This window comes from Taeniopygia guttata, chromosome 4A, assembly GCF_048771995.1.
Source record: "Taeniopygia guttata chromosome 4A, bTaeGut7.mat, whole genome shotgun sequence".
Taxonomy (NCBI): Eukaryota; Metazoa; Chordata; class Aves; order Passeriformes; family Estrildidae; genus Taeniopygia; species Taeniopygia guttata.
The window spans coordinates 8,638,646-8,663,913 of NC_133029.1; the positions used below are offsets into that span (position 1 = coordinate 8,638,646).

Below are 25,268 nucleotides of genomic sequence, written 5' to 3' on the forward strand. Positions count from 1 at the left end.
AGCTGTGTTTAAGCTATCAAATGAATAAAATTTCTAAGTTAAAACATGTATAAAAATGCCTTTTCCATCAGCAAGTGAGACTCAGCCACACTATTTAGCTGATTTCACTACACTGATCACTTTTGTCTTCAGGCTAAACATTGTTTCTTCAAACTGAAGATGAAAACTACAATTAAATATAGGCCACAGATGTTCAGAATGCAGAAGACAAAAATATAGGTTTCATAACTCGGCAGTTATGCAACCAGTTGCTTTTCACATATCAAAACGAACATTTAATTTTATGATCTTATTTATCCTTAATCTAAACACAAATAAACCTGTAAGGAGTCCTTAAAATTGTGAGACTTAAAGGAAGATATTTCTGATCTATTTTAATCTTTGATAATACTTTCCACAAGACATTAATTATTTTCTGATTTAACTTCAGGTTCCTAAATATTCAGACATCCAGTTCTCCACTGCATTAATGAGACACCTAAATAACTTTGAGGATTTCAGTCTTAAGTTTGTCACTTATCTGTCAAAGGCTAGATTGTTTTAAAATGATGTCTATTATATATAGAAGTTATTTACCTTACCTACTGCATTTTACTTAAAGTATCTACCCTGACAGTCAAAGTCCTCTCTGGGACTGGCTGCGTGACACCCTGCAGCAGTGAAACCTTCATCTAGAAGAGCACAGTCACACATGCAAGAGACAAATTTTTTATAGCAGCTGAATCTAGACTATGGAATTGAATCCTGTAGCAGATAAAAATGATCAGGGGAATAAGCACTTTCTGTACTTATATAAAAATCCTTTTTTCCAACTCAGCTTCCCTCTAGTAAATCACATATATTAATTCTCTCACACAGAAATAAAGCAGGAAACAAAACATGTTTGGTAAGTGGAGACAATGTAAAAATGAGAGAATGTTCTTACAAATATTTATACTTTTAGCCTGGGTTTATATAGAACTTCACTTACAATATGGTCCTGCTTGTCCATCTTCTCTGAGAAGTTTTGAACAAGGTGGATGACTTTTAAGCATTTTTAAAAATATTTCTACCACCTCCTTTCCAATTTCAGCCTGCCAGCCAATGACCCAACATACAGGTGCACACAGAGAGAACGTGGTGAACTTCCAGGTGGCTCTGGACTATCTGCAAGGTGGAGTGGAGAATACAAGGGACAGGGAACAACGAGGTCAGAAATATGGAAGAGAAGATACACAACTCTATATGAGAGAAAACTTCTTCAGTGTCAGTATTCACAGAATTGACTTCTTAATTATTCAGAAGATGCTTGAATATTTTAGCAGTATGTGTTCCCAGAATGAGAAATACAAACTGAGCCTTGCCAGGTATTTCACAAGTTTTTTAAACTAAGGCCAAAAAACACGATATTAATAATAATAACAACCAAAAGCAGAAGAGGAAGACGACAGGTCTGCCCAGAGTCAATGAAGGCACTCATTCCCACAAGAAGGCATGTTTGGTGATCAGCAAGACAGGCTTTGTAGATATGTCAATCTGTATTTTACATTAGTGTGGATACGCAGAACTAGTAAGCTTTTATTTTTAAGCCAAATAAGTTTAGTTTAGACACAACCCAGAGCCACACAATGCCATTTTTGCAGCATAATTGCACTCTGAAGAATGCAAATCAGACAAACTAAGAGTCTAAGATTTCTTAGAATAAAGTCCATGTAAACATCTAGAAGAGCTCTTGACCCTTTTGCAATGTCTGAGGAACTGGAAAGCTACACAAGCTACACAAACAAAACACTTAATAAATCTGAATTACAGCTGCTGGTAAAAAGCCCTAATGTATGTGTCTGCTCACTCTGGGTCCCCAGAGCCTTGCAAAGGCAGAATCAGCTGTTCCCAAGCCCTGAAGAAAACCTTCATTAATCTTTTCTAGGAATCTGACACGGGTCGGTTGGGTCTGTCAGGTTCAGCCAAGCTGCACGAGTCACGTCACACGAGTCAAGAATAGACTTTTACTGCTAACTTGGAGAGGGAGAGACAGAGAGATGGTTGTTTTAAAGACCCTATAATAGCCAGTCTGGATCTGGCAGGCCAGTTCCTCTCCACAGCACAAAGCAAGCTTCTCACAGTTTCTAAATGAAGCACAAAGTCCTTAATGCAGTTACTAAATGAGAAGTGGCATCTCAGTGGGCTGCCTCAGTGGATTAATTTTAAATGCATAATTCAATATAGACCCACATAAACCTTTATGAATAGAAATAGAGGTTATATAAGCATGTTCTTACAGCATATATTGCAAATTTAAAGGCCAGTTTGAGTATAAATCAACTCTATCTTTTATTAATATTTTCACCTTCCCATTGGATCATTTCTCCAGCAAATGTGCTAATCAGATTACTTCCTCACTCATACATTGAGATGCCTGAAATAAAAACAGCATTTCATTGCCAGAGACCAACTTTTTTCCTCAATCCTTTAAGAAAAGTTTACACTGGGTTTATTCTGTGGAGGCAGTTTGCATCAGTGGTAGCTCAGCAAAGGCACTGAAAGTGAAACCATAATTTCACACTGGTCAAAGTCAGCCATCCACAAGTCCTGCAGGTCTCACACAGCCTTGTCTCACCAGAGCATAAAAATGCTGGACAAGCTTCCATAGCAAACCAGTGCTAGAAGGCAAATTTTCAGAACAAAATTCCACAAAATAGGTATCAGGCAAGAGTGGAGTGGGGTATCCTGTAGAAAACAGGCAAAACCTCTATGTCTACTCCCTGCCTTCTCTGGAGCCAAAACACACGCACTCTTCTGGGAAACCAGAATGGAAACCTGCTTCCTATTTTCAGCCCTTCCTACCTAGAGAAAATTTGCCTCCAAACATAGACTTGCATTAGACACAGGCACTTCACTGCTTCTGTGACAATAAATGGCCACAGGTCATTCAGTTTAGCTCTCATTTCTGTGCTTTAAGCATACAGCTGTTAACTCATCAAAGACTTCAGAAAGCAAAAATAAACTAAGACCCACCCCAAAACTATTTTTCATGCTGTAGACAGACTGTTTCCCATGAATTGATTTCTTTCAATGCACATCACTACACTACAAAGAATAAAGGGGAAAAAAAAAGTTAGTTTGATGATTCCAGAAGTACAAAGACAGTCATCTTTTTAGCTAGGGATTAATACTGCCTTCAAGCAAGGTAAATCCCTAGCCCAGAGAATGCCACTTTAGCAAAACTGATTAGCAGCCTCACCAGTTAAAAAATATGTCCAAAGCATTAATACAATTTATTATTAAGCATAATCAGATTAATTAGAGTCAGAACGTCAGGTTTAGGCTATAAGTAGAAATATTTATGATTATGTGTTGGTAGTAGCAGCTATTCTGCTATTAGGCTGTATATTAATAGAGTGACTCCAAAATTAACACTGTTTATAAGAACAAGAAAATTGTATGGGTTTAAAAACAAAAACAATCCTCCAAATATCTCCACGCTTTGAGAGTTCAAATCCAAACTCAGACCAGAGCATCTCTACATTACAGTTCCACAACACACAGAACCAAAACCTCAACCTGGCTGTGGTCAGCCTGTGAAATCTCCCATTCTGGGACAGCTCAGGGGAAGGAATATCTGCAGTGACAGAAAACATAAATTATATTCACTCAATTCCTGCCAATTCCAGTGACTTTGGCGAAGTTGCAAAGGAGGCTGTTGCTGTATGTCAACTTGAGGAAGTCAAAGAAGCCAACAAAACAGTATTTCTAGTAAGAGACTAGAACTGATAATTACAAGTCAAGTTTTGAAAGGGCTACCTAGGAAACACAGATATATATTCAACCATTTTTATGCTGTAGGCTATCAGGCAATGTGAATTTGGGGCAATTTCCCTCTATTTCAACATAGTTCTGGCATAGCTAGGAGAAGACTTGACCTCAAGTTGTTTACTGGGATTTATTTTTGAGCAATGCAGAAACAGAAAGGCCCAATTATAATCTTATTTAGACCAAACTAATTCCATTGGCTTTAGCAGATTTGTTCCTGTCTGACAGAGCTGTTCCTCAGATCTGAAAGAAAGCCCGAAGTGCCACTTAACACTGAAATCCTTGTTGTTATTTTACATTTCTTTGGAAAATTGCATAAAGACCATTGCTGTTTAGGTCACTCCCTAAAATAAAAAATCTTTACTGCAGTACTGTTGTTATAGGCCCATACTGTTAATAAAAATAAATGCAAAAGTCTAGGTTTTTATCTTATTCCATCCTTTTCTTATGGATTTCACCTTTGAAGGCAGTAGGTCCAAACTGAGAGCATACAGACACTCTGTCCTCACTAACTGATTTTTAGGGCTGTCCTCTAAAGGGCAGCTTGTATCTCTCAAAAGTTAATACCACAGCAGAGGAGCTGGGCTGGCATGGTGGGAGCCCCAAAACCAAAGCTGCACCAGCACTTCAGCTGCTGTATGGCAGGAGGGAGCTGCTGTCCAAATAAAAATCCAGACAGGCAGGGCCCCCCTGGGCATGGGTGCAAAGGCACTGCACAGAGCTCTGCTGCTCATCGGGATTTAAGGACTCTCAGGGGTGACTGAGAATGTGGCTTTAGTGAAGATGCATTTGCTTGGAACTTGTGAGCACTTCAGATACCAGTTTGGGGTGCATTACCTAGGAATAAGTGAAGACTTTCACACCCAGCAAGTTTAAGGCAAACACATGTCCCAGAGGCATTAGACTGAGCACAGCCCCAGAATCCCACCAACCTGGTTACCAGGCTTGGATTCCAGGACTGCTAAGACCCAACTTTTCTTCCTCCCAAGTATGGCTGGACTCTAGATTGCAACATTACACTTTGTCACATCAGCCCATAGCATATCAACTCCTGAGTTACATAGTTTGAATTTGCATTACATGGTTTGCTATTAAAAAAATAACACGCTTTCCTGAAAGCTTTTATTACACTTCACTTAAACATCTCTTAAAAGGGGCCTAATCCAATTTGTCCAGTGAAGAGCGGGACTAGACCCACAATCTCCCTTTGGACAGGCCCCACAGGCCAGTCCAAGCCTCAGCCCACACCAAACCATGATGGAGTACTTTGCAGAATTTGGGCTTTAGTATCAAGTAATGCTCTGAAATTATTAAATAAATAGCAAATAAGAACCGATATTGATTTTTCTAGCATTTTACACACAATTATTCTGTGATTATTCTACCACAGTATGAAGTATATCCCATAGCCAAAGCTCTTATTTTATAAACAATGCAAAGTAAGGAGACAGTTATTTTTTTATAGGGAACATAACACTAAGAATGCTTATGTAATAAATTGTTCTGTCAAGGTGGAAGAAAAACCTCCACAAAATGAGGTTCTGTTCTGATTTCTTTTCATGCAACTACAGATGAGGTCACTCATCTTTGGGGAGAACTCCCTTTACAAATTAAATGGAGTACTAAAACATATATTTATTCCTGCTCTTTGAAATATGCATGACTCAGGATCCAAACTGAGTAAATGTCTCTTGTGTTTAAAACACAGCTCTAGTTCAATGTCGATATATCTCAATTTGTACATCCAGCCGTGACAAAAATGTCACTTTATTTACTCACGTATGAATAAAACGTATTTCTACAGCTCACAAAGTCTAGTGAAGTTATTCTATCCCACAGGCACAAGTGGTGAATTTGCACCTTTGGGGTGCAAGTCACCCCTGCACGCTGCTCAGGGAGTGTCACTTTACCCCCTTGCCCACGTCACCGGTGACGCAGACATCGGGCACAGCCCGAGTGCCACCCGCCAGGAGCCAACCAGCAACATCCCCTCCCGCTTTGTCAGCTCCCAGCACTGCCAGGACACCATCAGGGGAGGCTGCTGCTTGGAATTCCAACTCTATGGAAACACAACACAGCCTCAGGACTTCGACCTTAAGCCATACGTTGCTGCAGTTGTTACAGTGAACTTATTGTGTAACTTGGAAGAAGTTACCTCAATGCCACACAAACATATCCCTAAGTAATGTGGAAAGGATCTGATTTTAAAGTAGTTAATCCCACCCTTCCGTGTTGGAAAAATACCTGTAAATCAAAACTAATTTGGAGTCAGAATGGTATAATAGAGAAAATGCAATGGAGTACTAGTTTAACCACATAGATTAGGGTGAACTTTGAACAAGGGTTGCCAGTATTGACAAGTGATCTTGCATTTGTCAGCTTTTCATCCAAATTCCATAAAATAGGACTGACACAAAACAGGATAAGTAAAAATTGGGTTTGATCCCCCAAGTGAAAAGAAAGAATGCTTAGAGAGGGAAGTGATATATTCTGAGGTAGAGAGAAGAAAGGCTGGAATGAGGCTTCCAGGTATCAAACAACCTTTTCCATGTAGGTTATTAATGTCAATCAATCTCTTCCTCTGTCTTTCTATTTCTACATCATACAAAATTATATAAATTAAATACTTCATGCTTCACCCATTTCCATACCTGCTTCTTGTTTAGTGACTAACTTGGCTTACAGATCAGTCCAAGACTTGACAGTTAATAATCCTGTTTAGATAATCTGCCTCTAGATTCTTCTTCTTTGAACTGCCTCTAAAAAATAAACAGCTATTAAAATAGCTTATTTTTAAATCACTCCTAGCACAATGAGAATAAAAATAGCATCTCACATTTTCCATAGTCAATAATCTGCCCCTCTAGTCAGTGGAAGCTGCTAAAGTTTGGCTTAGCTCACTCCTGAGAAGTTGCATTTTTAATGCACAGATCATACACCAATTCCTTTTAAAATGCTGCTGTGATGTGGACTTGATCAGCAGCTCACAACAGGTTTTGATTTGCAGGGCAGTCATGGTGCTCACCTACTTAATGTGGTTCACAGCAACGAGGTCTGGTATTCCTTAGTGCAGAGAGAAATGAAAGAAAAACCACTTTTTAAAGATTCCTTTCAGTGCCATTCCTTAGATTCAGATCAATCCCACTGTGGAAGAGTAATTTGAATTGCAGCTTCCTACTTCTAAGGTTTTCATTTCTCAAGCTGAACTTTCACTCATCATCAAGCCATGCTCCTTCAACTACCCAGCTGGAAATACCTGAGTAACCTTTTTGGGCAGATTAATGGGTTTGTGTTCCAAAACCAGAATTACAGTTTATTTGATCTGCCTACTTCCATAAAAGACATAAAAAGCTGTTTTCAATGACAAAGGTTTCAGTGAACCTCTGCACCAAGAACTATCCCAGCCTGTAGCTGTAACAACTATTGATACTTTGGGTGCAGTATTTCCTGACAACATAGAGGAGACAGAATTCTGTAGTATAGCAAGTAAATCAAGGTCAGAATCTTAAACAGATGCTCAGATTCCCCAAGAGGTTCCACATCATCATTACTAATATTTTGGTGGTGACTGATGTGACAAATTTGTCAAATCTTATAACCAGGATAAATCTCTAGCAGAATTGTAGGTAGGCTATCAAACACAGGAGGAAAAGACAAAGAGAAAGGTTTGCCCTTTTTTTAGGCTGCTGATCACATCTCTCATTATGTGTATCCTTCAGATCTATCCTCTTCCAGGAGCAGTTCTAAAGGACAGAGTACACTCACAGGCTAATATCTTTCCTGTATTGATCTGAAAAGCACTTAGGAGAGCAGGTGGCACACACTCAGGAACTGCAGCTTTTCTGGGCTGAGAATTTCTACTGTAATACTTCAAAATAAATTACATCTTTTATTTCAGACAACAGCCCTTAAGAAGACATAATACATTTGAAGGGTCCTCTCTATCCAAACTTCCACACAAGAAGGCTGGAGTTCAGTGCTTTCCTCTCACTGTGACAGTGCACATCCCCCTGCGCTGCTCAGGGATGGCACCAGCACCCTCTGCTGTCACACGGGCACAGGGAATTCAGGCACAGCTCCCTGCATCCTGCACTACAGATTCCGAGCCACAAAACCTCAGTGACATTCTGCAACGAACTCTGCACTTCAACACAGCTTATTTTCAAAGACAGCGATTGTGTCTAGAAAAAAAATCACCCAAAATGAGCTTATTATATTAGTTATTTTTACTCACTGAACACTTAAAAACTACACTAGAACAAGAAATCAAAACCATGCTAATAGAGTTATCAACTTCTGTAAATGCAACAATAAATCACTGATCTTTCAACATTTGTCTAATATTCTCACTTCTAACCTCCTGTGATTACATGACACTCAGTTTTGATGTTTTCTCTACACGCTTTTTGTTCTGTTAGCTGCAGAGACTTGAAAACATTAACTGCAGAAATCCAGAATGCAAGTCAATTTCTAATGTACACCACATGATTCTCTAGTGCTTTCCTTCTTTGTTAAAGCACTCCAAAAATCTCCTAGAGCAGCTTCTTTGAACACACACAAAAAGTATTTTCAAGGCTTCCTAGGACCATGAGTGCCTGCCCTCAAACCAACCCTTCACTGAAGGAGCAATACCTCCAGAGCAACAGAAGAGCCATCAGCACTCTCATGATGTTTTAAACTTAGATTTAGAAAAGTTCCTTAGCCTGACCAGCTGTGTTGATCAGTCTTAAGTTACAAAAAATTACCCCAAAACAAAATCTATGCAGTTTATCCATGTACAGAGTCAATTTTGACCAAAGACCTGTTTTTATTTCTTCCTGAATGAATGATGGCCATCCATCCCTCTTCCCAGAAATGATATCATCATCACTGGCAACAACATTTAATAAACCAAATAGGGGAATGGAATACAAAAGGGGATCCTTCAAGATAAGGATTACAAAAACATATATACATACCAAACATAAAAGACAGAAACAATATTAAGACCAAAAGAAAAACACAGGGAAAGAGGGATTATATTATCCATTGCAGTACTTTGGGTGAAGAATCATAATCCACATTAACAGCATGAGAAGTGAGTTTGCTAAATATAGAAAGGCCTGTATTTTACACAGGGTTGGTAAGCTTCTGGTGGGATGACAACTGTACAAAACTCCAGGAATCAAAGCTGAGTAAATTATTTTACATTACACTCAGAAGTTTCAGAGAAATACAAACGTTTCAGTTCTTTGTAAGGAAATATATGCTTCCTAAAGCAGAGAAAAAGAAGTTACAAAATAGGCATTGATTACCAAGCTACTCCTTGTTTCCTTACCAAGTGAAACTCCTACTCTTTCTGGTGTTAGCCCAGAATAAATAGTATCTATAGATTCTGAGCCTTTCTGGGGAAGTAAGTTTTCACCTTTATTAAAAAAAATCACAGTCTAGCTCCTAGTTAATACTGTTTTCAAATTGCAAAATCTAAATATTAAATTCAGGCCAAAATTGGAAGATTAAAGTCTTGCTTGAGCTGATCTGAAACCAATTTTCTTTGGTTTGCAGTTAATCCTATGACTAGATAATATTTTCCTTTAAAAATTGCAAACAACTTTCCAGCTAAAAAACAGTCATCAGCCTTCAAATTTTGCACTGACTGTAAACAAAAACTACATAAACGTGCAATTCTGCAAGAACTGGAAGGACTAGTAAGTGCCCCTGTCTCTTAAGCCACCAACATAATTTCACAAAGCTCATTTTTCAAATGTCTGTATCCTTCAAAGTCAATAGCAAAACTTTTTTGAGTTTAAGTGAATGCAAGGCCAGGCCCTGAGAGAATAACCCTGCTCCAGCTGCACATTCTCAGACTAATCTTGAGTTAATGGTTAAAGACTGATGAGCCAAGAAGGAAAGCAGATGCCCCTTTTATGACTAACATTACATACCATTGACTAAATATATATCCTTATGAACATGGAGAGTGGCATTTCTTGAAAAGAAGATGACACTTTCTAAGGAGCAAGTTCTCACCCCAACACACTCTTTAAGAGAGACAGTTGTCTGAGGAATCTCACAAAAAAAAATCACTATTTGCCATAATTAAAGAAAGGAAGGATTTTTTTTTAATAGAATGTTTAATTTACCCAGATTTCTAAAAGTACAACTAAAAGCAGACATGTGCTACAGTGTGGTGGTTTTCCAGTGCATGGGAGAGAACTGGTGTGCAGCTCTGGGGCATTCCAGTGGGTATCTGTGAGCAAAGCACAAGACCAACAGCACTGGGACTTCCCACAAAAGGCAGAACCACTCCAGCTCACAACGTGCTCAGATCTTACAGCTATCACAAAACAGATCATGAACAACCTGAAGCAGAGTCAGGCTGCCCATGGCAGAGCTCTAGAAAAGGAGTGTGATGACATCAATGTCCATGACTCACAGTGCGTCAGTGCCCAGCATTGTGAATATTTCAAAGCACACGTTAATTTCTTAGCTCAAAGCCAAACCATACAAAATACAGTACAGTCTTTTTAAAAGAACAAGTTTCTTTAAAAGAAACTTTAAAGACATATTTTGCTAGAGAAATGTTTCAATAGCCTGAAGCATGTCTTTTTAGAACATCATCACCAGATGTGTAAGCATATAAAAATGAATCAAATTTTCCTAATGTCTGGTAGTAGGAAAATGCTCAGCTTCCTAATACATCAGATTAAGCCCACAATGGCATTTCTTCATTATGTCTTTATATACAACAGTCTGATCAAAAGTTTTTAAGGCTCTTATTTCTCAAAAGAAAAAAAATGGTCACAGTAAAGAAGGGATTAAATGGAGTTAACACAGCTATTGGCAATGCAAAGAAGGATGGTCATGTCATTTGCTATTGTACGATCTGGGGCATTTCACTCCATGCTTTGGCTTTCTTCTTGGCCAGGGACAGCCAGGGTGGTTCAGCAGGACTGCAGGGTGTCATTGGCAGGTTAGAGGAGTGCCTTGCTTCCCTTTCAACAGCAGGAACCACAGATGCCTCTTGAGAAACTGGTCCAACTTTACCTGCCCATGAGAGGATACACATCACTCATTAAAAGTCTAGAGATATGTTCTTCTCTCAAAAGACACTGTTTTACAGCCCACAATGCTTGCGACTCACCAATAAGACAAAGGAATTATTAATTGGCTGTTGCTGGCACTCTCTGGTCCAGCTACAGCAATGGTGAGAACCAGCTATGGCAACAGGAAAATTGATACTAAACAGTGAGTAATGTGCCCATAAAAAACTGGCTCCCCAGTCCAAACAGCAAGTGTCTAAACCCAGATAAATGAAGGACTTTTTCAAAATTCTTCAAGCATGTGAAGACTATAGCCCCAGTTATTTGTCTAATTCAGATTCTTGGTAAATTAATCTCTTAATTTTTCAAACTCTTGATTTCTATTAAACTGCACAGCAAGGAGTTCCACAGGCCATTTATGCTCTGTGAGAGCTAGAAAATCTAAGAAAAAGACTTCTGAGTATGTAGGAAAACAGAAACAAAATAGCTGCAGGATAAAGATTACTCCAGGCTTGCTGTGGAGTTAAAAGTTTATGTTTTCCAATACTGAGAAGACGTAAAGATTTTTTTAGTCTTCACTGTCAACACAAATATTGCTCCAGCAATATCATTAAATACCAGGTAGGGATCAAACCACTGCTTTATGTACTTACACTTGTAAGCCATGATGGTAGGATTTTGATGGTAGGATTTTTGACAGTTCCTCTTGATGCAACCTAACAGACAACTGTCATAGCCACAAAGGATGTTAGAACACAGATAATGCTTCTTTGATGGCTTTGAGTTCCTATTTAGCAAAGGTCTGCTCCTTTCACCTTGTCTGAAACTTTTCAAAATTAATGTCTAAGCCACGTTAAGTAAAAGAATCTTGATCTTGCTTGCATTGAAATCAATGGAAAATGTCCATCAGCTCTTTGAGCAGAGCTGAAGTAGTTCCCTACTTTCACACAGAAGGTCTCTGGTCTTTTAAAAGTTCTGGCTGGTTGACAGTTCTTGCAGGAGGCAAACTATGCTTAGGAATGCTGGAGGTAGGATACTGTCCATTAAACAGGCTGCAGCTCATACAAGAAATTTTCAGAAGTATCTAAGACAAGGTAGGAATTCAGGTGTTACTGAAATTTTGATTTTGAAAATCATTTCCCCATACTGGGAGAGAACCCTCTTTGTAATAAGCACAACAATCCAAACAAATAACTCCTCTGGATATTAACTTTACATCCTTTCCACCACCAGCACTTTCAAGTAGACAAAGTCCTGGTTGGGCTAATGGGAACCAAATCAGAGAACTTGTAATTCTGCTGGAAGCACCACAAAGACTACAAGTTTTAGTAAACAAGTAGCAGAGCATTTTCTGAAGCTCTGAATTTTGACCAAAGACTGCTGGGCTTCCAAGGTTAGGATGATGCAATATACAGAAATCCAGACAGCCTTTCAAAGGAAGACCTCTGCCCTGTTTGTTTCATCTCTCACTTTGCACCTAAAACCATAAGACAAGGCAGGCCTGTAGCAGATCCTTTTTAAAAGGTGTGGTATTTCAATCACACACACAAAATTAGCTGCAACCAACATCAGAGCTCCTGTGTTGGTGCAAACACCCTGAACCAGTCACCTACTGTGGTAAGGGAGAAAGCTAATTTTGTAGGACCTGTAGATTCAGAAATAGTTAACAGCTCTAGCAATAACTACTACAGGGAGCAGCACAGAGGCACTGCCAAATATCTCTAGTACAACAGCTCTGGGTGCTGCTGGATTACCCAGGGAAAGAAAGGGGCCAGGGGCATGGGCTCTTTCCAGACAGCATCTCTTACTCCTCCAGCTACAGGAACCTGCAGTGGAAAAGCCACAGGTCTGGCACAGTGGTGCATTTCTTACCTACTTAGGCAGTATCTGCAATCAATGCCTTCCAGCTAGCACAATGTGCTTTTACAGAGGAAGGTCTGTACCTGGCTGCAGCGTGTGGCTGAGGTTTGGCACCACTGAGTACGCAGGGAGGGAGAAGCTGCAGCCCAGCAGAAGCCTTGGAAGAGGTAATGTGAGTCACCAAGTGAGTCACACTCTTCCCCTGCATCTTTAATATAAAGAAACACAGCTAAGTGCTCAGGAGAGGGGCCATCCAGCCTCTGTGTTCACCTGAGGGTGAAACTGACTCTACAGAAATTATTCTTGATACATTTTTATCTACCCAACACATCCAGCCATGGAAACTGCACACTGTCCATACGCAAGCCACGCTCTTCTGCACCTCACTGCTCCTATTGTTAGAAAGTATTTCCTAACATCTAAGCTAAACATCCCCTGGTGCATTTTAAGTTCACGCTGGCCATAAAGAGTAGTCTTGTCTCTGCAGAAAATTTAGTTGTCTTTTCTAGACTAAACAACTCCACTCCTATCAGCATTTCCTGGCTGACCGGAGATCTAGAAGACCTGACCTTTTTTGCTGCTCTCTTCTGGACACTCTCCAACTTCAACTTCTATTCTTTAGTACTAATCTTGGCCAGTAATAAATTACCAGACTGTTTATATGCCATTTCATGAACTGGCAGTGGAGATAAGCGTTCCTCACTTGCTTTCTCTGCTGAGCAAACAAGCCATTATGTTGACTTAAACAAAAAACATGGTCTTAATAGGCCTTTTATAAAGCGTGCTGATTACAAAAATGGTGTCTCTCTTCCCTCATTCCCTGCCACCCACACCACTCACTGGTGCAAATTACAGCCTCTATATAAAGAAAAAGAATACCTGCTGCTGCAGACACACTGGCCTTGGTTTGTGTTTTCTTGTCCTGAGAGATGGAGGGCATGTTCTTCTTCAGAGGGCCCTCACTAGCACACACCTCTGGCTGCAGCATGAGGAGAGAAGAAAAGAATGCAACTGACTGCCAGCCATGGGTATTGTAAATGCAGGTGATCCCAATGGGAAGAAATTATGATGTCTGACTCAATTCAGAAGGCTGAATGATTTATTTATTATAACTATGGCTAAAATACATTAATATACTATATAAAAAGGAAGAGACTAACACTACATGCCACTATCTCTAACTCTAGCCCAACTCGTGACCCTCTCTCGAGTCCAGCCCCAGGTGGGTTGGATTGGCCATCAGGCTCAAACAATCCTCACCAGAATCCAACCAAGGAATTACCCCAGGCAAACAATTATCCAAACACATTCCACATAGGAAAAACAAGGAGCAGAAATAGAAATTGTTTTCTCTTTCATTTCTCTCTGTGCACCTCTATGAAAAATCCTGAGAGGGAGGGAAATGTGCTTGCCACACATGGGCACTGATAAAGCTCACCCTGCACCTCTCACACCTGCCTGTGGAAATGCAGCAAAAGCCAGGCAAGGATGGCTGGGAACATCCTGTAGGAGGGAGGTAAAGAGCAGTGAGGAAGCCAATGCAGCTCAAAGCAGCTACATAAATATGCTCTGAGCAATAAGAAAGCTCTGAAAAGTTTCAGGTTTGAGCAGTGCAAAGGAACATATAGGAAAATGCAGCTGTGAAACTGATCAGTGACAGTGCAGTCACAGACATTTGCTCCCTTGCATCACTTATCTGTCTCAGTGTTTTAGAGGCCAGGCCTGCAAAGCTCTCTTTGAAAAGTGCTCACAACACACCTCTCATGAAGACAATATTGAACAGTTTGCAAAAGTACCCAGGTGACCTGGGGCAGGATTCACACCCATGCAACATTACTTGGTACTCTACCTCCCCTTGATCCACTTTGGTCAACGTTTTGTCTTCATCTTTACATTCTTTGGCAAGAGGATGGTCCTGGAAACCCTTTTGTTTCAGCTTTGCCATGGAGACCCAAGCTGGTTCAGAAGAAGCAGTTTCCAAATATGGAGAGACTTTTTCTACAAAAGAAGCATTTTTGAAGTAAAGAAGGTATTTAGGTCAAGTCAGCCTAAAGCCAGTGCTTCACATTTTAAATCCTCCAGCATCTGTACTAGCCTTTGAACACAGTGGAGATAAAATTACCTTCCCTGATGATTTTGTCCTTGGCCATAACTGGTTTTTCTGTTTATTCTCCTTTTTTTGACTCAACTGTGCTTCTGTCTAACTCAATGGCAGATGTTCCACTGAGATCACTGTGAACTGGATTTTGTCTTTGAAACAACATCCTTCCATTGTAGATTAAATGAGTACTACAGTAATTATTTTTTCATGTAGGCAGTAAAATACAGGCTTCCTTGTCACTTTTAAAATATTTTAAATTAAGTAATTAAAAAAAAAATCTCACCTAATGAAACTCCTAATTATAGTTTGAGCAGCTGCAGTCTGAATTTTTAACTAAAACTGCAGCAAGTGTTAAAAATCTGTGTTAAAACTCCAACTATATGCACAAATACCTCATACCAGAAATGTTTCAGAGGCATTAAGCAATTATTCTGTTGTTGTTCTTGCTGGAACACACCCTTCATTAAGATAAGCCAAGAATTCTCTTGACTGGCCAAATCATCAAGCCAATTAAATTATAGTGGTGATGAACTCAAGGCTGAATTTGGTGCTTAGCCAAGAGGATTTTAAATTTTTTTTTCATGCTGCTCTGCCAAGGCTCTTTACATGACCACTGTTTTCTATAATGTTTGGATACAAATACAGCATAAATACCTGAAGGTTTATGACCATTTTGCTTCTTTGCCACTTCTTCTGATCTTGCCTTGGCAGTATTTTTGTCTTCTAGGAGATCTGGTTTTTTAACAACTGATTTTGTGTTGACAGGAAGGCTTAGAGGTGACTTCCCAATGCCCATCAATTTCTGATCCTCCTTCACTGAAGCAGAAGAAGCAGCTGGAGCAGCTGAGGGGATCAGCTTTGGAGGCTCTACACGGCTTTCATTCTGGTATTTCAGTAAAGAGGATGTTCTTCTTAGTCTGACCCCAAATGGGCTCTCAAAGTTTGGTGTTTCATGGTCAGCCCACTCCATAAAATAATTCAAATGCAGATCTCTGTCCTTACAATCTCGATCAAATCTATCTGAGTTGGCTTTTGCTGATTCCTGCATAACTGCATCAAAACGTGTGTGTTCTTTTGTCATTCCTTCAAAGAACTCTGGTATTATAGGGGATGTTGGAGAACTTCTGGAATAGTAATCTTCCTTTGAATTTGAACCCCCTGAGAGAGACCTTTGCCACGCTGGTGCAATGGTAAATCTGACTGGTTTAGCAGAAGCAGTCTTCAGTGGACTTTTTACACTTTCATCTGATGATTGACTGCCTTCTGCTGTTTTTCTGTGAGAAGCTGTAGTGCTTACCTGGTACTCCTTACTGCCAGCATCAGAAGATAAATTACTCTTCAAGCCAGCCAAACTTGAAGAGGCAAGACACCCAATGGAAAGTTTTTCAGAAAGGCATGATGTGTTGGCCTGTTGACTGCCTTGGTTACCCTTTGAAACAGGAGTAATTTCTGCTTTAAAACATACTTCCAATTTACTGCAAGGTACCACACTAACTGCTTCTGACACAGATGCAGCAGAGTCTATTTTTTTTCCTACACTGTCCTTGGATAACTGAAATTCCATAATTTCACAAGTTTTCATGTCATCTTTTGCTACTGAACTCTTTTCAGACCTCAAATCAGCCACTGTCTTGATGTCAGAACAAGACTCTGAGTCAGCTACTGCAGCTTGTGGAGTACTCAGTGCAGTATCTGAGACAGCAAGGTTGGAATGATTCCCAGTAGTACCAAAGCAAAGCTCTTCTTTGCCACCAAACAGTAGATCCCCCTTTTCCTGGGCTTTAATGCTTGGATCCACAGAATTTACTGAGGAACTTCGTGCACCATCTGCCAATACATCCATGCCCACTGTTTCCACACCACTGCTAAACAAGTCAGCTGCTGGTGTGTCTGGAGACACAGCAGCTTCTCCTTCAAGTTGCTGCAATTCTGGAAGTTCAGGTACTTCAGCACTGGCACTTTGAGGATGTACTTTTGATTCTTTAGCAGACCCATCTGCAGAGTACAACACTCCTGCACTGTGCTGTTCTTGCAGGTCCACTGGAGAAGGCTCAGGCCTCAGGAGAAGTGTGGCTCCTTTATAGTGATGGCCCCCAGCAGGAAGGCACCCATCCTCTTGCAGCAAAGCACAGGGGTCTTCTACCACAAGTGTGGAATCACGAGAGTCAGGGGCAGCATCAGTGGGAGTTTTTACACCTGGTGTCTCCTTAAAACCACTTCCCTTCGCACAGCGTCTCACCTGGGCTGGTAATCCTATATTAAACAGAGGGAAAGAGTGTGCACTTAAAGGTTGCAATTCAGGCACCATCTGTATGCATTCCAGATAGTGCAGTCCTTTAACAGGAATGCCCCACGTCTGGGCACTGCTGACTGATAAATAAGCTTGTTCAGAGCCTATTTAGAAATGGGCTGTCCAAGTGAGGGACTAATAAAATTTTAGTTTGAACATACCTAATCCAGGGAGTGACTGAAAGTTGCTCTCTGTCTCAGGTGTACACATTAGTTGCTGTTTAGTTGTTTCCTGTGCATAGCTGTAAGACTACCAGTCAGATTTCTCTAGACATTTCTGCATGTGTGTGCCTAGAAAAGCCATCTACAATGACTGGGAAAATTCTCTCTGGGTGAGTGGCAAAGGAAGATCCAGTAAATAGAAGCCAATCAAAGTCACCTGACACAACATAAAATGCTGAGGTTAAGGTTTTTCTGAGTGCCAAGGAACTCAGTTTCACTCACTCAGGTCCAGCCAGCTGTATAGGACAGGTGTTTCTGACCATGGTGCTTTCAGCTCATGTGTTTTTGAGTGCTGCCCTCAAAGCTCACCACTTCAGCATCAGTTTGATGAGTGTACTTGACTTTTTCCATCACAACAATTTAGCAGCCAGGATTGGTTTTCTGTTATAGAACCCAAAAATGCCTAGTTTGGAAGGACTAACAATTCAAACAGGTCCTGTCAGTGTTATGCAGAAGAGTTCAAGCACCCAAAGTAGCAATATCTATGTCTTCATTACCTTCCCAATCACTTTTATGTTTGTCACTCTCAAATAATTCTGTTGAATTTCCCTTCCTTTCTGGAGTTGCAGGAAGACATGTTTCATTTTCCAGCTGCTGCACCTAAAGAAGTGAAGATGCTTTAATTAAAGAATCATGCACAAAAATTGTAGTTTATACACATGCATTTCTATGAATACTCAAATCATAGAAACAAAACCTCCATCCTGTAATTTACAAACACTGTGGGTAATGTACTATTCCAATTAAGAGCTAGATTTGTAAAAATAGACTTAGGCCTCCTTAAAACTGACATTTAGCTTTTCAAACACCAGAAGTGTTTTTACAAATGAAGCATAACCCACAATTTTTTGCTAAATCATGAAAACCAAAAATTGCTCTTTTTTTTTCAGTTTCCATGATATTTAAATTTTCAGAGTCTTTTTTGGTTGGTTGGTTGATTGGTTGGTGCAATAGAGGTGTTTTCCCTTGTTCCAATGGAAGAAGTAAAGAAACGTGGAAAGAACAAAGAAATTTAAATTTTTAAAATAATAATTTAAAATTCACACTAATTTCCTTCTGCCCAGTGATTCTTTTCCAGAAAACACCCACCTGGAGGGACAGCTGATGCTTGTTGGTAAAGCCTTTCTGTTTCCGAGGGTTGATGGCAATCCTGTGCCTGGCTGCTGAGGTGTCCAGGCAGCCCAGGGGACTGGCAGGGATGGTAAAATCAACAGGAAGGAAGCTGCTGCCTCGTGAGATGGGGGTCCCCTGAGTGCCAGAGGATAAAGGACTGATGGGCCTGGAGGAAGCTCCAGAAGGTATCTGTAAAACAGAAATACAATGCTGTATATATTTTGCTTTACTTCCCCATGTCTCTGGAACATTTCCTTTGCTAGCTCCTTCCATTTCAGAAGCTTGAAATGGCTGTAGTTTTGGACATAAATCCTCATTTTAAAATGCACGCCTAAATTCACCTCTGCAGAGAGACGACTCGATTCTGTGTGTTCAGCTGTATGTAACACAGAAGGAGGAATACCTGCCTCAGCTTGTCCCCACCCAGCCCTTACCTGCAAAGCCCTTTGCAGTTTATGCACACACCAGCAGGAGACACTGCTGCCGTTTGTACAGCTGCCTTTTCATCCCAGTAACGCGACCCACTGCAGAAATACATTATTTAAAAGCCACAGAAGTAGCACGGATGCTTGCTCCTCAATATCTCTAAGAAAGCTGCCCTAGCCATTTTTCTCTTTCAATATCAACTTTCAGGAAAATCAAATGCTTCTCAGTATATCAGAAGCATCTTCCAGACAGTGATGTGGATCTCGTCCTCACAGAAATGCTGCTCTGGGGAACTGAACAGCAGTAACCTAGGATTGTGCCATCAAAATAAAGGGTTTACAGAAATGTTTGTACAAAAGCCCCCTAAACGTGAGGTTTGAGTGGTTTTGCTACTGTTTGGAAATGCAGATTAAACTTCCTGAACACTTGCAAGATGTCACAGATATTTTGCCAAAGAAGCTTCATTCATAAAGCTGGGTGACACACAGCCATGGCACTGGCATTTGCAGTTTAGTTTTGTTTAAGCTCAGGATATAACACAGCATTTTAAACATGTATGCTGATGGAGTTTTACAGATCATGAAAACATCTTCACATCTCATCTACAAAAACTGTCAAGGTACATCAGAAAATAAGACCTCTGCAAATTTTTCCAATCTGGTCAAGGACTGTGTCATTCTGAGAGCAGAACCTGCTGTTTCTCATGGTCATTCATCACCCAAAGAAAATTGCAAATTAAAACACACCCTTTCCTATGGAATACCTGCCATCAGGAAAGGCTGGTCCTGCAATCATTTCCCATGATTAGAGAGATGTAGGGCATTGCTTACAATCCACTGCTGATGGGAAGGTGTGATTATTTGGAATGAGGGCCCTGGGATATGGGAGCAGAATTTAAGTGCTTTGCCTGTTCCAATGTTTTGTGTAACTTTACAGATTCATACTGTGTCACAGAGCTGCCTCTGTGCTGCTCACACAACCCACTTACCAGTAGATTTCTGCCTGTCTTTATTTCTTATTGAAAACCCTAAGAGGTACATTTCAAATATCATTTGTCTCACTCTGGACTCTTAAAGAATCGTTTCCTAGGATATTCTGCTGTACCCAGAATAAATTTTAAAAACAAAACTGACTGTACTGGCTCCATAGAGACTCCACATATGCCATCTCAGGGAAGTTTATTAGCAGGAAAATGAGCTATTTACCTGTTCATCTTCACTGTCTGTCCCGCCTAAACTCAAAGAGCTATGACGCTGAACAGGGTTGGAGGACTGTGGGATAAAATGAGGAAGAGAGTAAGTCAAGGGAAGTGTCACACTGGATTATCTTGAGCTGGATATCCAGTGCTAATTATGAGAAAACACAAGAGGAAAAATAAAGGAAGGATCACTGGGTCCCTGCCTTACACAGTGGGTTTGATTTCTTCATTGGCATCAAACATAAAGCAGGGGAGATTTCTCCTGCACTGAGATATGCCAGGAAGGCTGACCACAGGAGGCAGTACATTTTATATAGTTATTTTAAGTTATTTTTTTTAAATCATATGATTTACAAATTCTCACAAGTTCACTGAAGTCTAAAATCGTGCATTTGCTAATGATAGAGGTCAGAGTCCTGGTCTACATTAAAGCATGGAAAATTGTACACAGAAAGGGTATTTAGGGTCAATTTCTAGGTATACCTCAGAGTGAAAAGTCCATAATCCATTTAGGTAATTTATTCTGGTTCTAACTGATCTGTACCGTCATGTACAAACAAACAAAATGGTCTTCCCCTTCTCTAGGCAGATTTTGTCTTTTCTGCATGGATGGTGAGATGACAATTATACCTTGTTTGGCGAATCTGTCAGAACTTCATGAAGGGTTGAAATTTCAGGAGGGCTTCTAGGTAAACCATCATCTTCAGAAACAGCACCTGCATCTTCCAGTTTTTTCCCAGTTATAACAAGAGGAGGTGATCCAAGCTTGACATTCTGCTGCAGCTGAAGCTGTGGTTGAAATATGGAATATAAACTTTCAGTGGTACAATTTAAAGAAGATGTTCTGGACATTATAACCTAGATGCTCCTATTAGATATGCACAATCTTCTGGTTATCAGAAAAACTTGAAGTAACAGATCATTCATAGAAAAGAGCCATTAATAAAATTTTATCCAGCTACATTCATCAAGGACCCATAATTAAAACTGGCATTGGTATAAAATTAAAATCAGTCTTATTCAGTAATTTAACAAAAGAAGACAGGAATTTCACCATTCCAGAAAATTTGCTACAGTCTAACTCAATTTAAATTAAAAACATTCAAAATTCTAGATTTAATTCTTTAGTCACACAAATTTAGGTATTTAGTCACATAAAGCATTGCCAGTCAGCATTCCCAGCCCCAGGTTTATGTAGTCACCTTTCCCTCACAAAGCCCTTCCAAATTTGAGAGCTTGTTACAGCCCTCTCCCACACAAATAGCTGACTCATGACTTTTATACAGTACCAAATTAATTTCATTTCTGGTCCACCCTAATGAATTGCTTGTTAATTTCCCCCACCATCACATCCTGGTCATGTCTACAGCAAGAGTGGTAACAGCAGCCAGGAGCAACTTTATTTGTAAAAGAGTGTGGGGATTCTTTTCCAGGATTGCACAAAAGAATGCTCTGGCAGGCCCTGACCCTAGAAAAATACAACAAAGTCTGCAAACTCACAAGCAGCCAGATGTTCCCTCAAACTAAAAATGTTCAGATCTCAGGAAACACCATTACTAAAATTCTTGGCTTAAGTCTGTCAGCTGTGACAAAGCTGGAATAGAAACAAGGTCTGAACACAAACTTTGTCCTTCAACTGAAAACATCTCAACAGAATATTCCCAAGATAAACATGCAGACTTAATTTTTCCATTTCATTGCTTATTAAACCATATTGGGTAATTTTAACCCTAGTTTTGTGTTTTCCTGCAATCTGTGCAGTCATTTACACTTCTGCAAAATAGATCCAAAAAGCTGCTAGTGAATCTTATTCAGTAAGATCCATTTGCAATATAATTCGTATAGAACTAGCTGCCACACAGGGCAGCACAATGTCTACAACACCACCCACCCATCCCCACCCCAGCCCCCCCCCCCCCCCCAGTTCAAACAGCTTCTTCTGCAATTTATGGGCAATATATTGCAATACTTCGATATATGGGCAACACAAGGCATACAACATAAGTGAGCGCTTAATGGGAAGGAAAAGACAGAAAGTCAATTTTGCTTTGGTCTCTTTTCACAACTTCCTGTCTTAGATTTATTAAATTTATTACATGCAGACAGCAAACTGGTGTGGGGGAAACTGAATTTGCATTCCGTCTTCTACCGGTAGAAGTTAATTTACATTGCTAAGAAAGTAACTGCTTTTATTTTTGCTTGGCTTTTATTCTGACAAGAGTCAAGCTCACAGAAAAAGCCTGTCTGTCAGAGCCACAAAAATAGTGCTGGCAGTATTACATTACCGTGCAGGATGATGGATGGGGAGAGGGCACAGTGAACTGCAAACAGCATGAAAAGAGCTTTTCCCCCCAACAGTGTTCTGCAATACACAAACATGTTTTCTTCTGCCACTCCTTTAGTTATACAAAAAAATAGCTTTGCCTATTTTGCACCCTTAGAGAGGAACAAGTCCCCCTGTGCATCTTCTATTACTTAACATGTGACTCAATTGTCTTTTGCAACATGAAGCTCACACTGAGCAAAGGAGGAATTTCAATGACCTTTGGCTCCTTTATCAGCCATTTATATTCAGTCTCTGGAAAAACCTTAAACTTTTATCTGAGTGTTCCAAGCTGGGCAGTTAGTGAAATGCAATTAATATAATCAAAAGTTCATAAGGGAGCTGTCAGGGAGGGTTCAGTATTGCCTTGGAAGAAGGAAATGACCCAGCAGAATACAGTATATTTTGCTGGCAGAAATCAAAAGAATAATTATAAAAATAAAGCTGTCAGAGCATCCTGACATTTCCATCATCCCACACACTTACACAGCCACTGGCACTACCATGTATAGTGAAAACATCTGAGCCAGAACTACTAAAAAGAGTAACACAAATAATATTTAAAGAATAACAGTGTAAGGGACACACTACAGTATAAATAAATGGCCTTAACCCAAAAGCAGTAGCTATGAAGTAAAGAACATAAATCCCATTGGAAGAGGACACACTTAATAAGGAAAGTTTCCAAGAGTTCATGAACTGGATTCACATCATTCACTATGAGACCTGGGCAAGGCTGAAAGCTCCAGGACTGCTCAGAAATTCAGCTTCCAAGAGGCAGAATAGACCCAAAAGTAGCAAATTTGGCTTTAGACACTTCAGTCAGCAAAATCCTAAGGCACACAGCAAAAAGAATCAGGCAACAGACTTTCCTGGGAGAGAGCTGACAGAAAGCAGCACTACTGATAAGGGGATGAGGTTCTCACCTGCAGAGTTTTCACTCTTCCAGGTACGTTTTCCTGAGACAAGACGTCACCTGTCACATTTCCTGGTGCAGACTCAAAAATGAAGACGCTGTCATGGGACAGGGCTTTGTTTCCCATGCTACCCTTGGGCCTGGAAAGGAAGGAAGGATGAGTGGTCACTGCACTGGGTACATTCCCCACACCACCAGGGCAGAAGGGTGATAAAGAGGCCAGAGGGGGATGCATCATGCTTAACTTCAGATTAGTGCATGTTTAAGACAGTCACTGTTTGCTTCCTTTATACTCAGAAGAGAGGAGAAACACATTTGATCAAAGGCAGATGTCCCTTTGCAATGCACTCAGCATCTGCATTGAACACACAGGTCAGTTTGCTGACTAGAGAGGGAGTCCAGCATGATTAGGTCCCATGTTAGGAGTTAAGTGGATGCAAACCACCCTAAGAAAGGTGCAGAAAGGGACAAATGCCTCCTTCAATGGCAGTGTGCCTAAAATGAGACATTCAGGATACAGCTTTTACATCCTGGTGTGTGTCATACCTGCCAAAGACGGTGGATTGGTTTTTTCCCTTCTTGTAAATGTGGGCAGAAAATTTAACTTTGATATGTTAAAAAACTTGACTCAAATCCTCTCATGTCCAGCAATAAAACCAGTTGCATTCACCCACATGCTAAATATGATCAGATCCCAAGTGTATTAAAAAATGTAGATGGGACAAGTGCCCATGGCTACAGTTACAGACCTATCAATGGCCAGGTTAAAGTGCCCAGGTAAGACATTCCTGATCTATTTCTGTGCTCATTGGGTGTTCAGCCCAGTGAAGCAATGATGAGTTTCCACAGCAGCTGTTAAAGGAGTTGTAATTAGCTGAGATTGATTGGGCTTGGGCTATTAAGTTATGCAGAGCAAATTCTGCATTTGAGTGGCACAACAAGGAAGGCTCCAAATCATTTATTAACCAAGTTCCACCACCACCATAGGCAGGTACTATTTGTACATTACTCTGTCCTAAAGAAAACAAGGCTAGCCTCTACCAGGATTTCATCCTAGTCTTGAACTGGAAAGCATCATAGAATATTCTCTCATTGTTGGCCATGATATTAACAAATGCAAATTACAAGGTTTCCTTGGCTCAGATGCTGCAAAGGCAATGCTTTGCCTCTGAAAGTTTGACTCTGGGGAACAGAGGATGATTAGGAACACAACTCTGACAAGACAAACTCGAATGTCGAAGCTCTACTGCAAGGAAATCAGACAGAAGAGGTCTCTGCTATTTGCCTAACCATAGATTCTCTCTTTATTTAGAAGAAAGCCAAGAAAGACTGTGAACATTCATTAAGTAAATACCCTATACAAAAAAACCCCAAACGACTCTTTTTCCTCCTGCATCCCCCTTCTTTACATCTCCAGAGACACCTCCTCTAGCTGCTGGACTAACCCTTCTGCTGCCCCAAAGGTGCAGTCAGTCAGTCTACAGCTATACACAGCCTCACAGCAGGGCAAAATAAATTTGTTCTAAGTTTGTGTTGTGTCAAAGGCAATCAGAGCTGTTTCTCTCACAGCACAGGTCAGAGTTTGTGCTTCCTCCCATTATACATCATGGTTAATGTCTGTGTTAGTCTACAGGACAGCAGCTCTACACACAAGCAAGGCACTTGCCTTATTTCTCTACTAATGAAGACATCCCGTCCTTTTGTGTCTGATTTTATAGTCCTTTTCAGCAGGAGAGGTACTCCATATAGGCAAGACATAATTTTACTGCATTAAGAAAAACAGTCAGCCAGATTTATTTACTGCAATATATGTTCACTATTAGTTGGCATATTTTATTGATTTCAAAGAATGCACGTGCATTAGGATATATTTGCCTTTCCATCTGGGGAATTCTTTACCCATAAGGGCTGAGGTCTCCTTGCTCTTGAGACTGCCAGTACAAGATCTCTGTCTTTTTTTCCTCTCTCTGTATATGTATCAGATGTGCTGGCAAGAGAATTACTGTATT

The 25,268-nt window shown here is 40.3% G+C and overlaps 1 protein-coding gene across 4 annotated transcripts in view; it reads right to left on the minus strand.

The window, feature by feature from the left end:
• Positions 1-8,567: 8,567 nt before the first annotated feature.
• The window catches only part of KIAA1210 (KIAA1210 ortholog), a 51,985-nt gene continuing 35,284 nt past the window's right edge, over positions 8,568-25,268 (minus strand). For all 4 annotated transcript variants that reach the window (XM_030272585.4, XM_030272584.4, XM_030272582.4 and 1 more), the window contains 9 exons: positions 23,270-23,399; positions 20,651-20,809; positions 20,028-20,093; positions 18,373-18,585; positions 17,781-17,883; positions 15,427-17,025; positions 14,521-14,669; positions 13,551-13,650; positions 8,568-10,815 (listed from right to left, as the gene is read on the minus strand). In XM_030272585.4, coding sequence (XP_030128445.4) covers positions 10,643-10,815; positions 13,551-13,650; positions 14,521-14,669; positions 15,427-17,025; positions 17,781-17,883; positions 18,373-18,585; positions 20,028-20,093; positions 20,651-20,809; positions 23,270-23,399 — 2,692 coding nt within the window. In that variant the 3' untranslated portion in view covers positions 8,568-10,642. The remainder of the gene's footprint in view (positions 10,816-13,550; positions 13,651-14,520; positions 14,670-15,426; positions 17,026-17,780; positions 17,884-18,372; positions 18,586-20,027; positions 20,094-20,650; positions 20,810-23,269; positions 23,400-25,268) is intronic.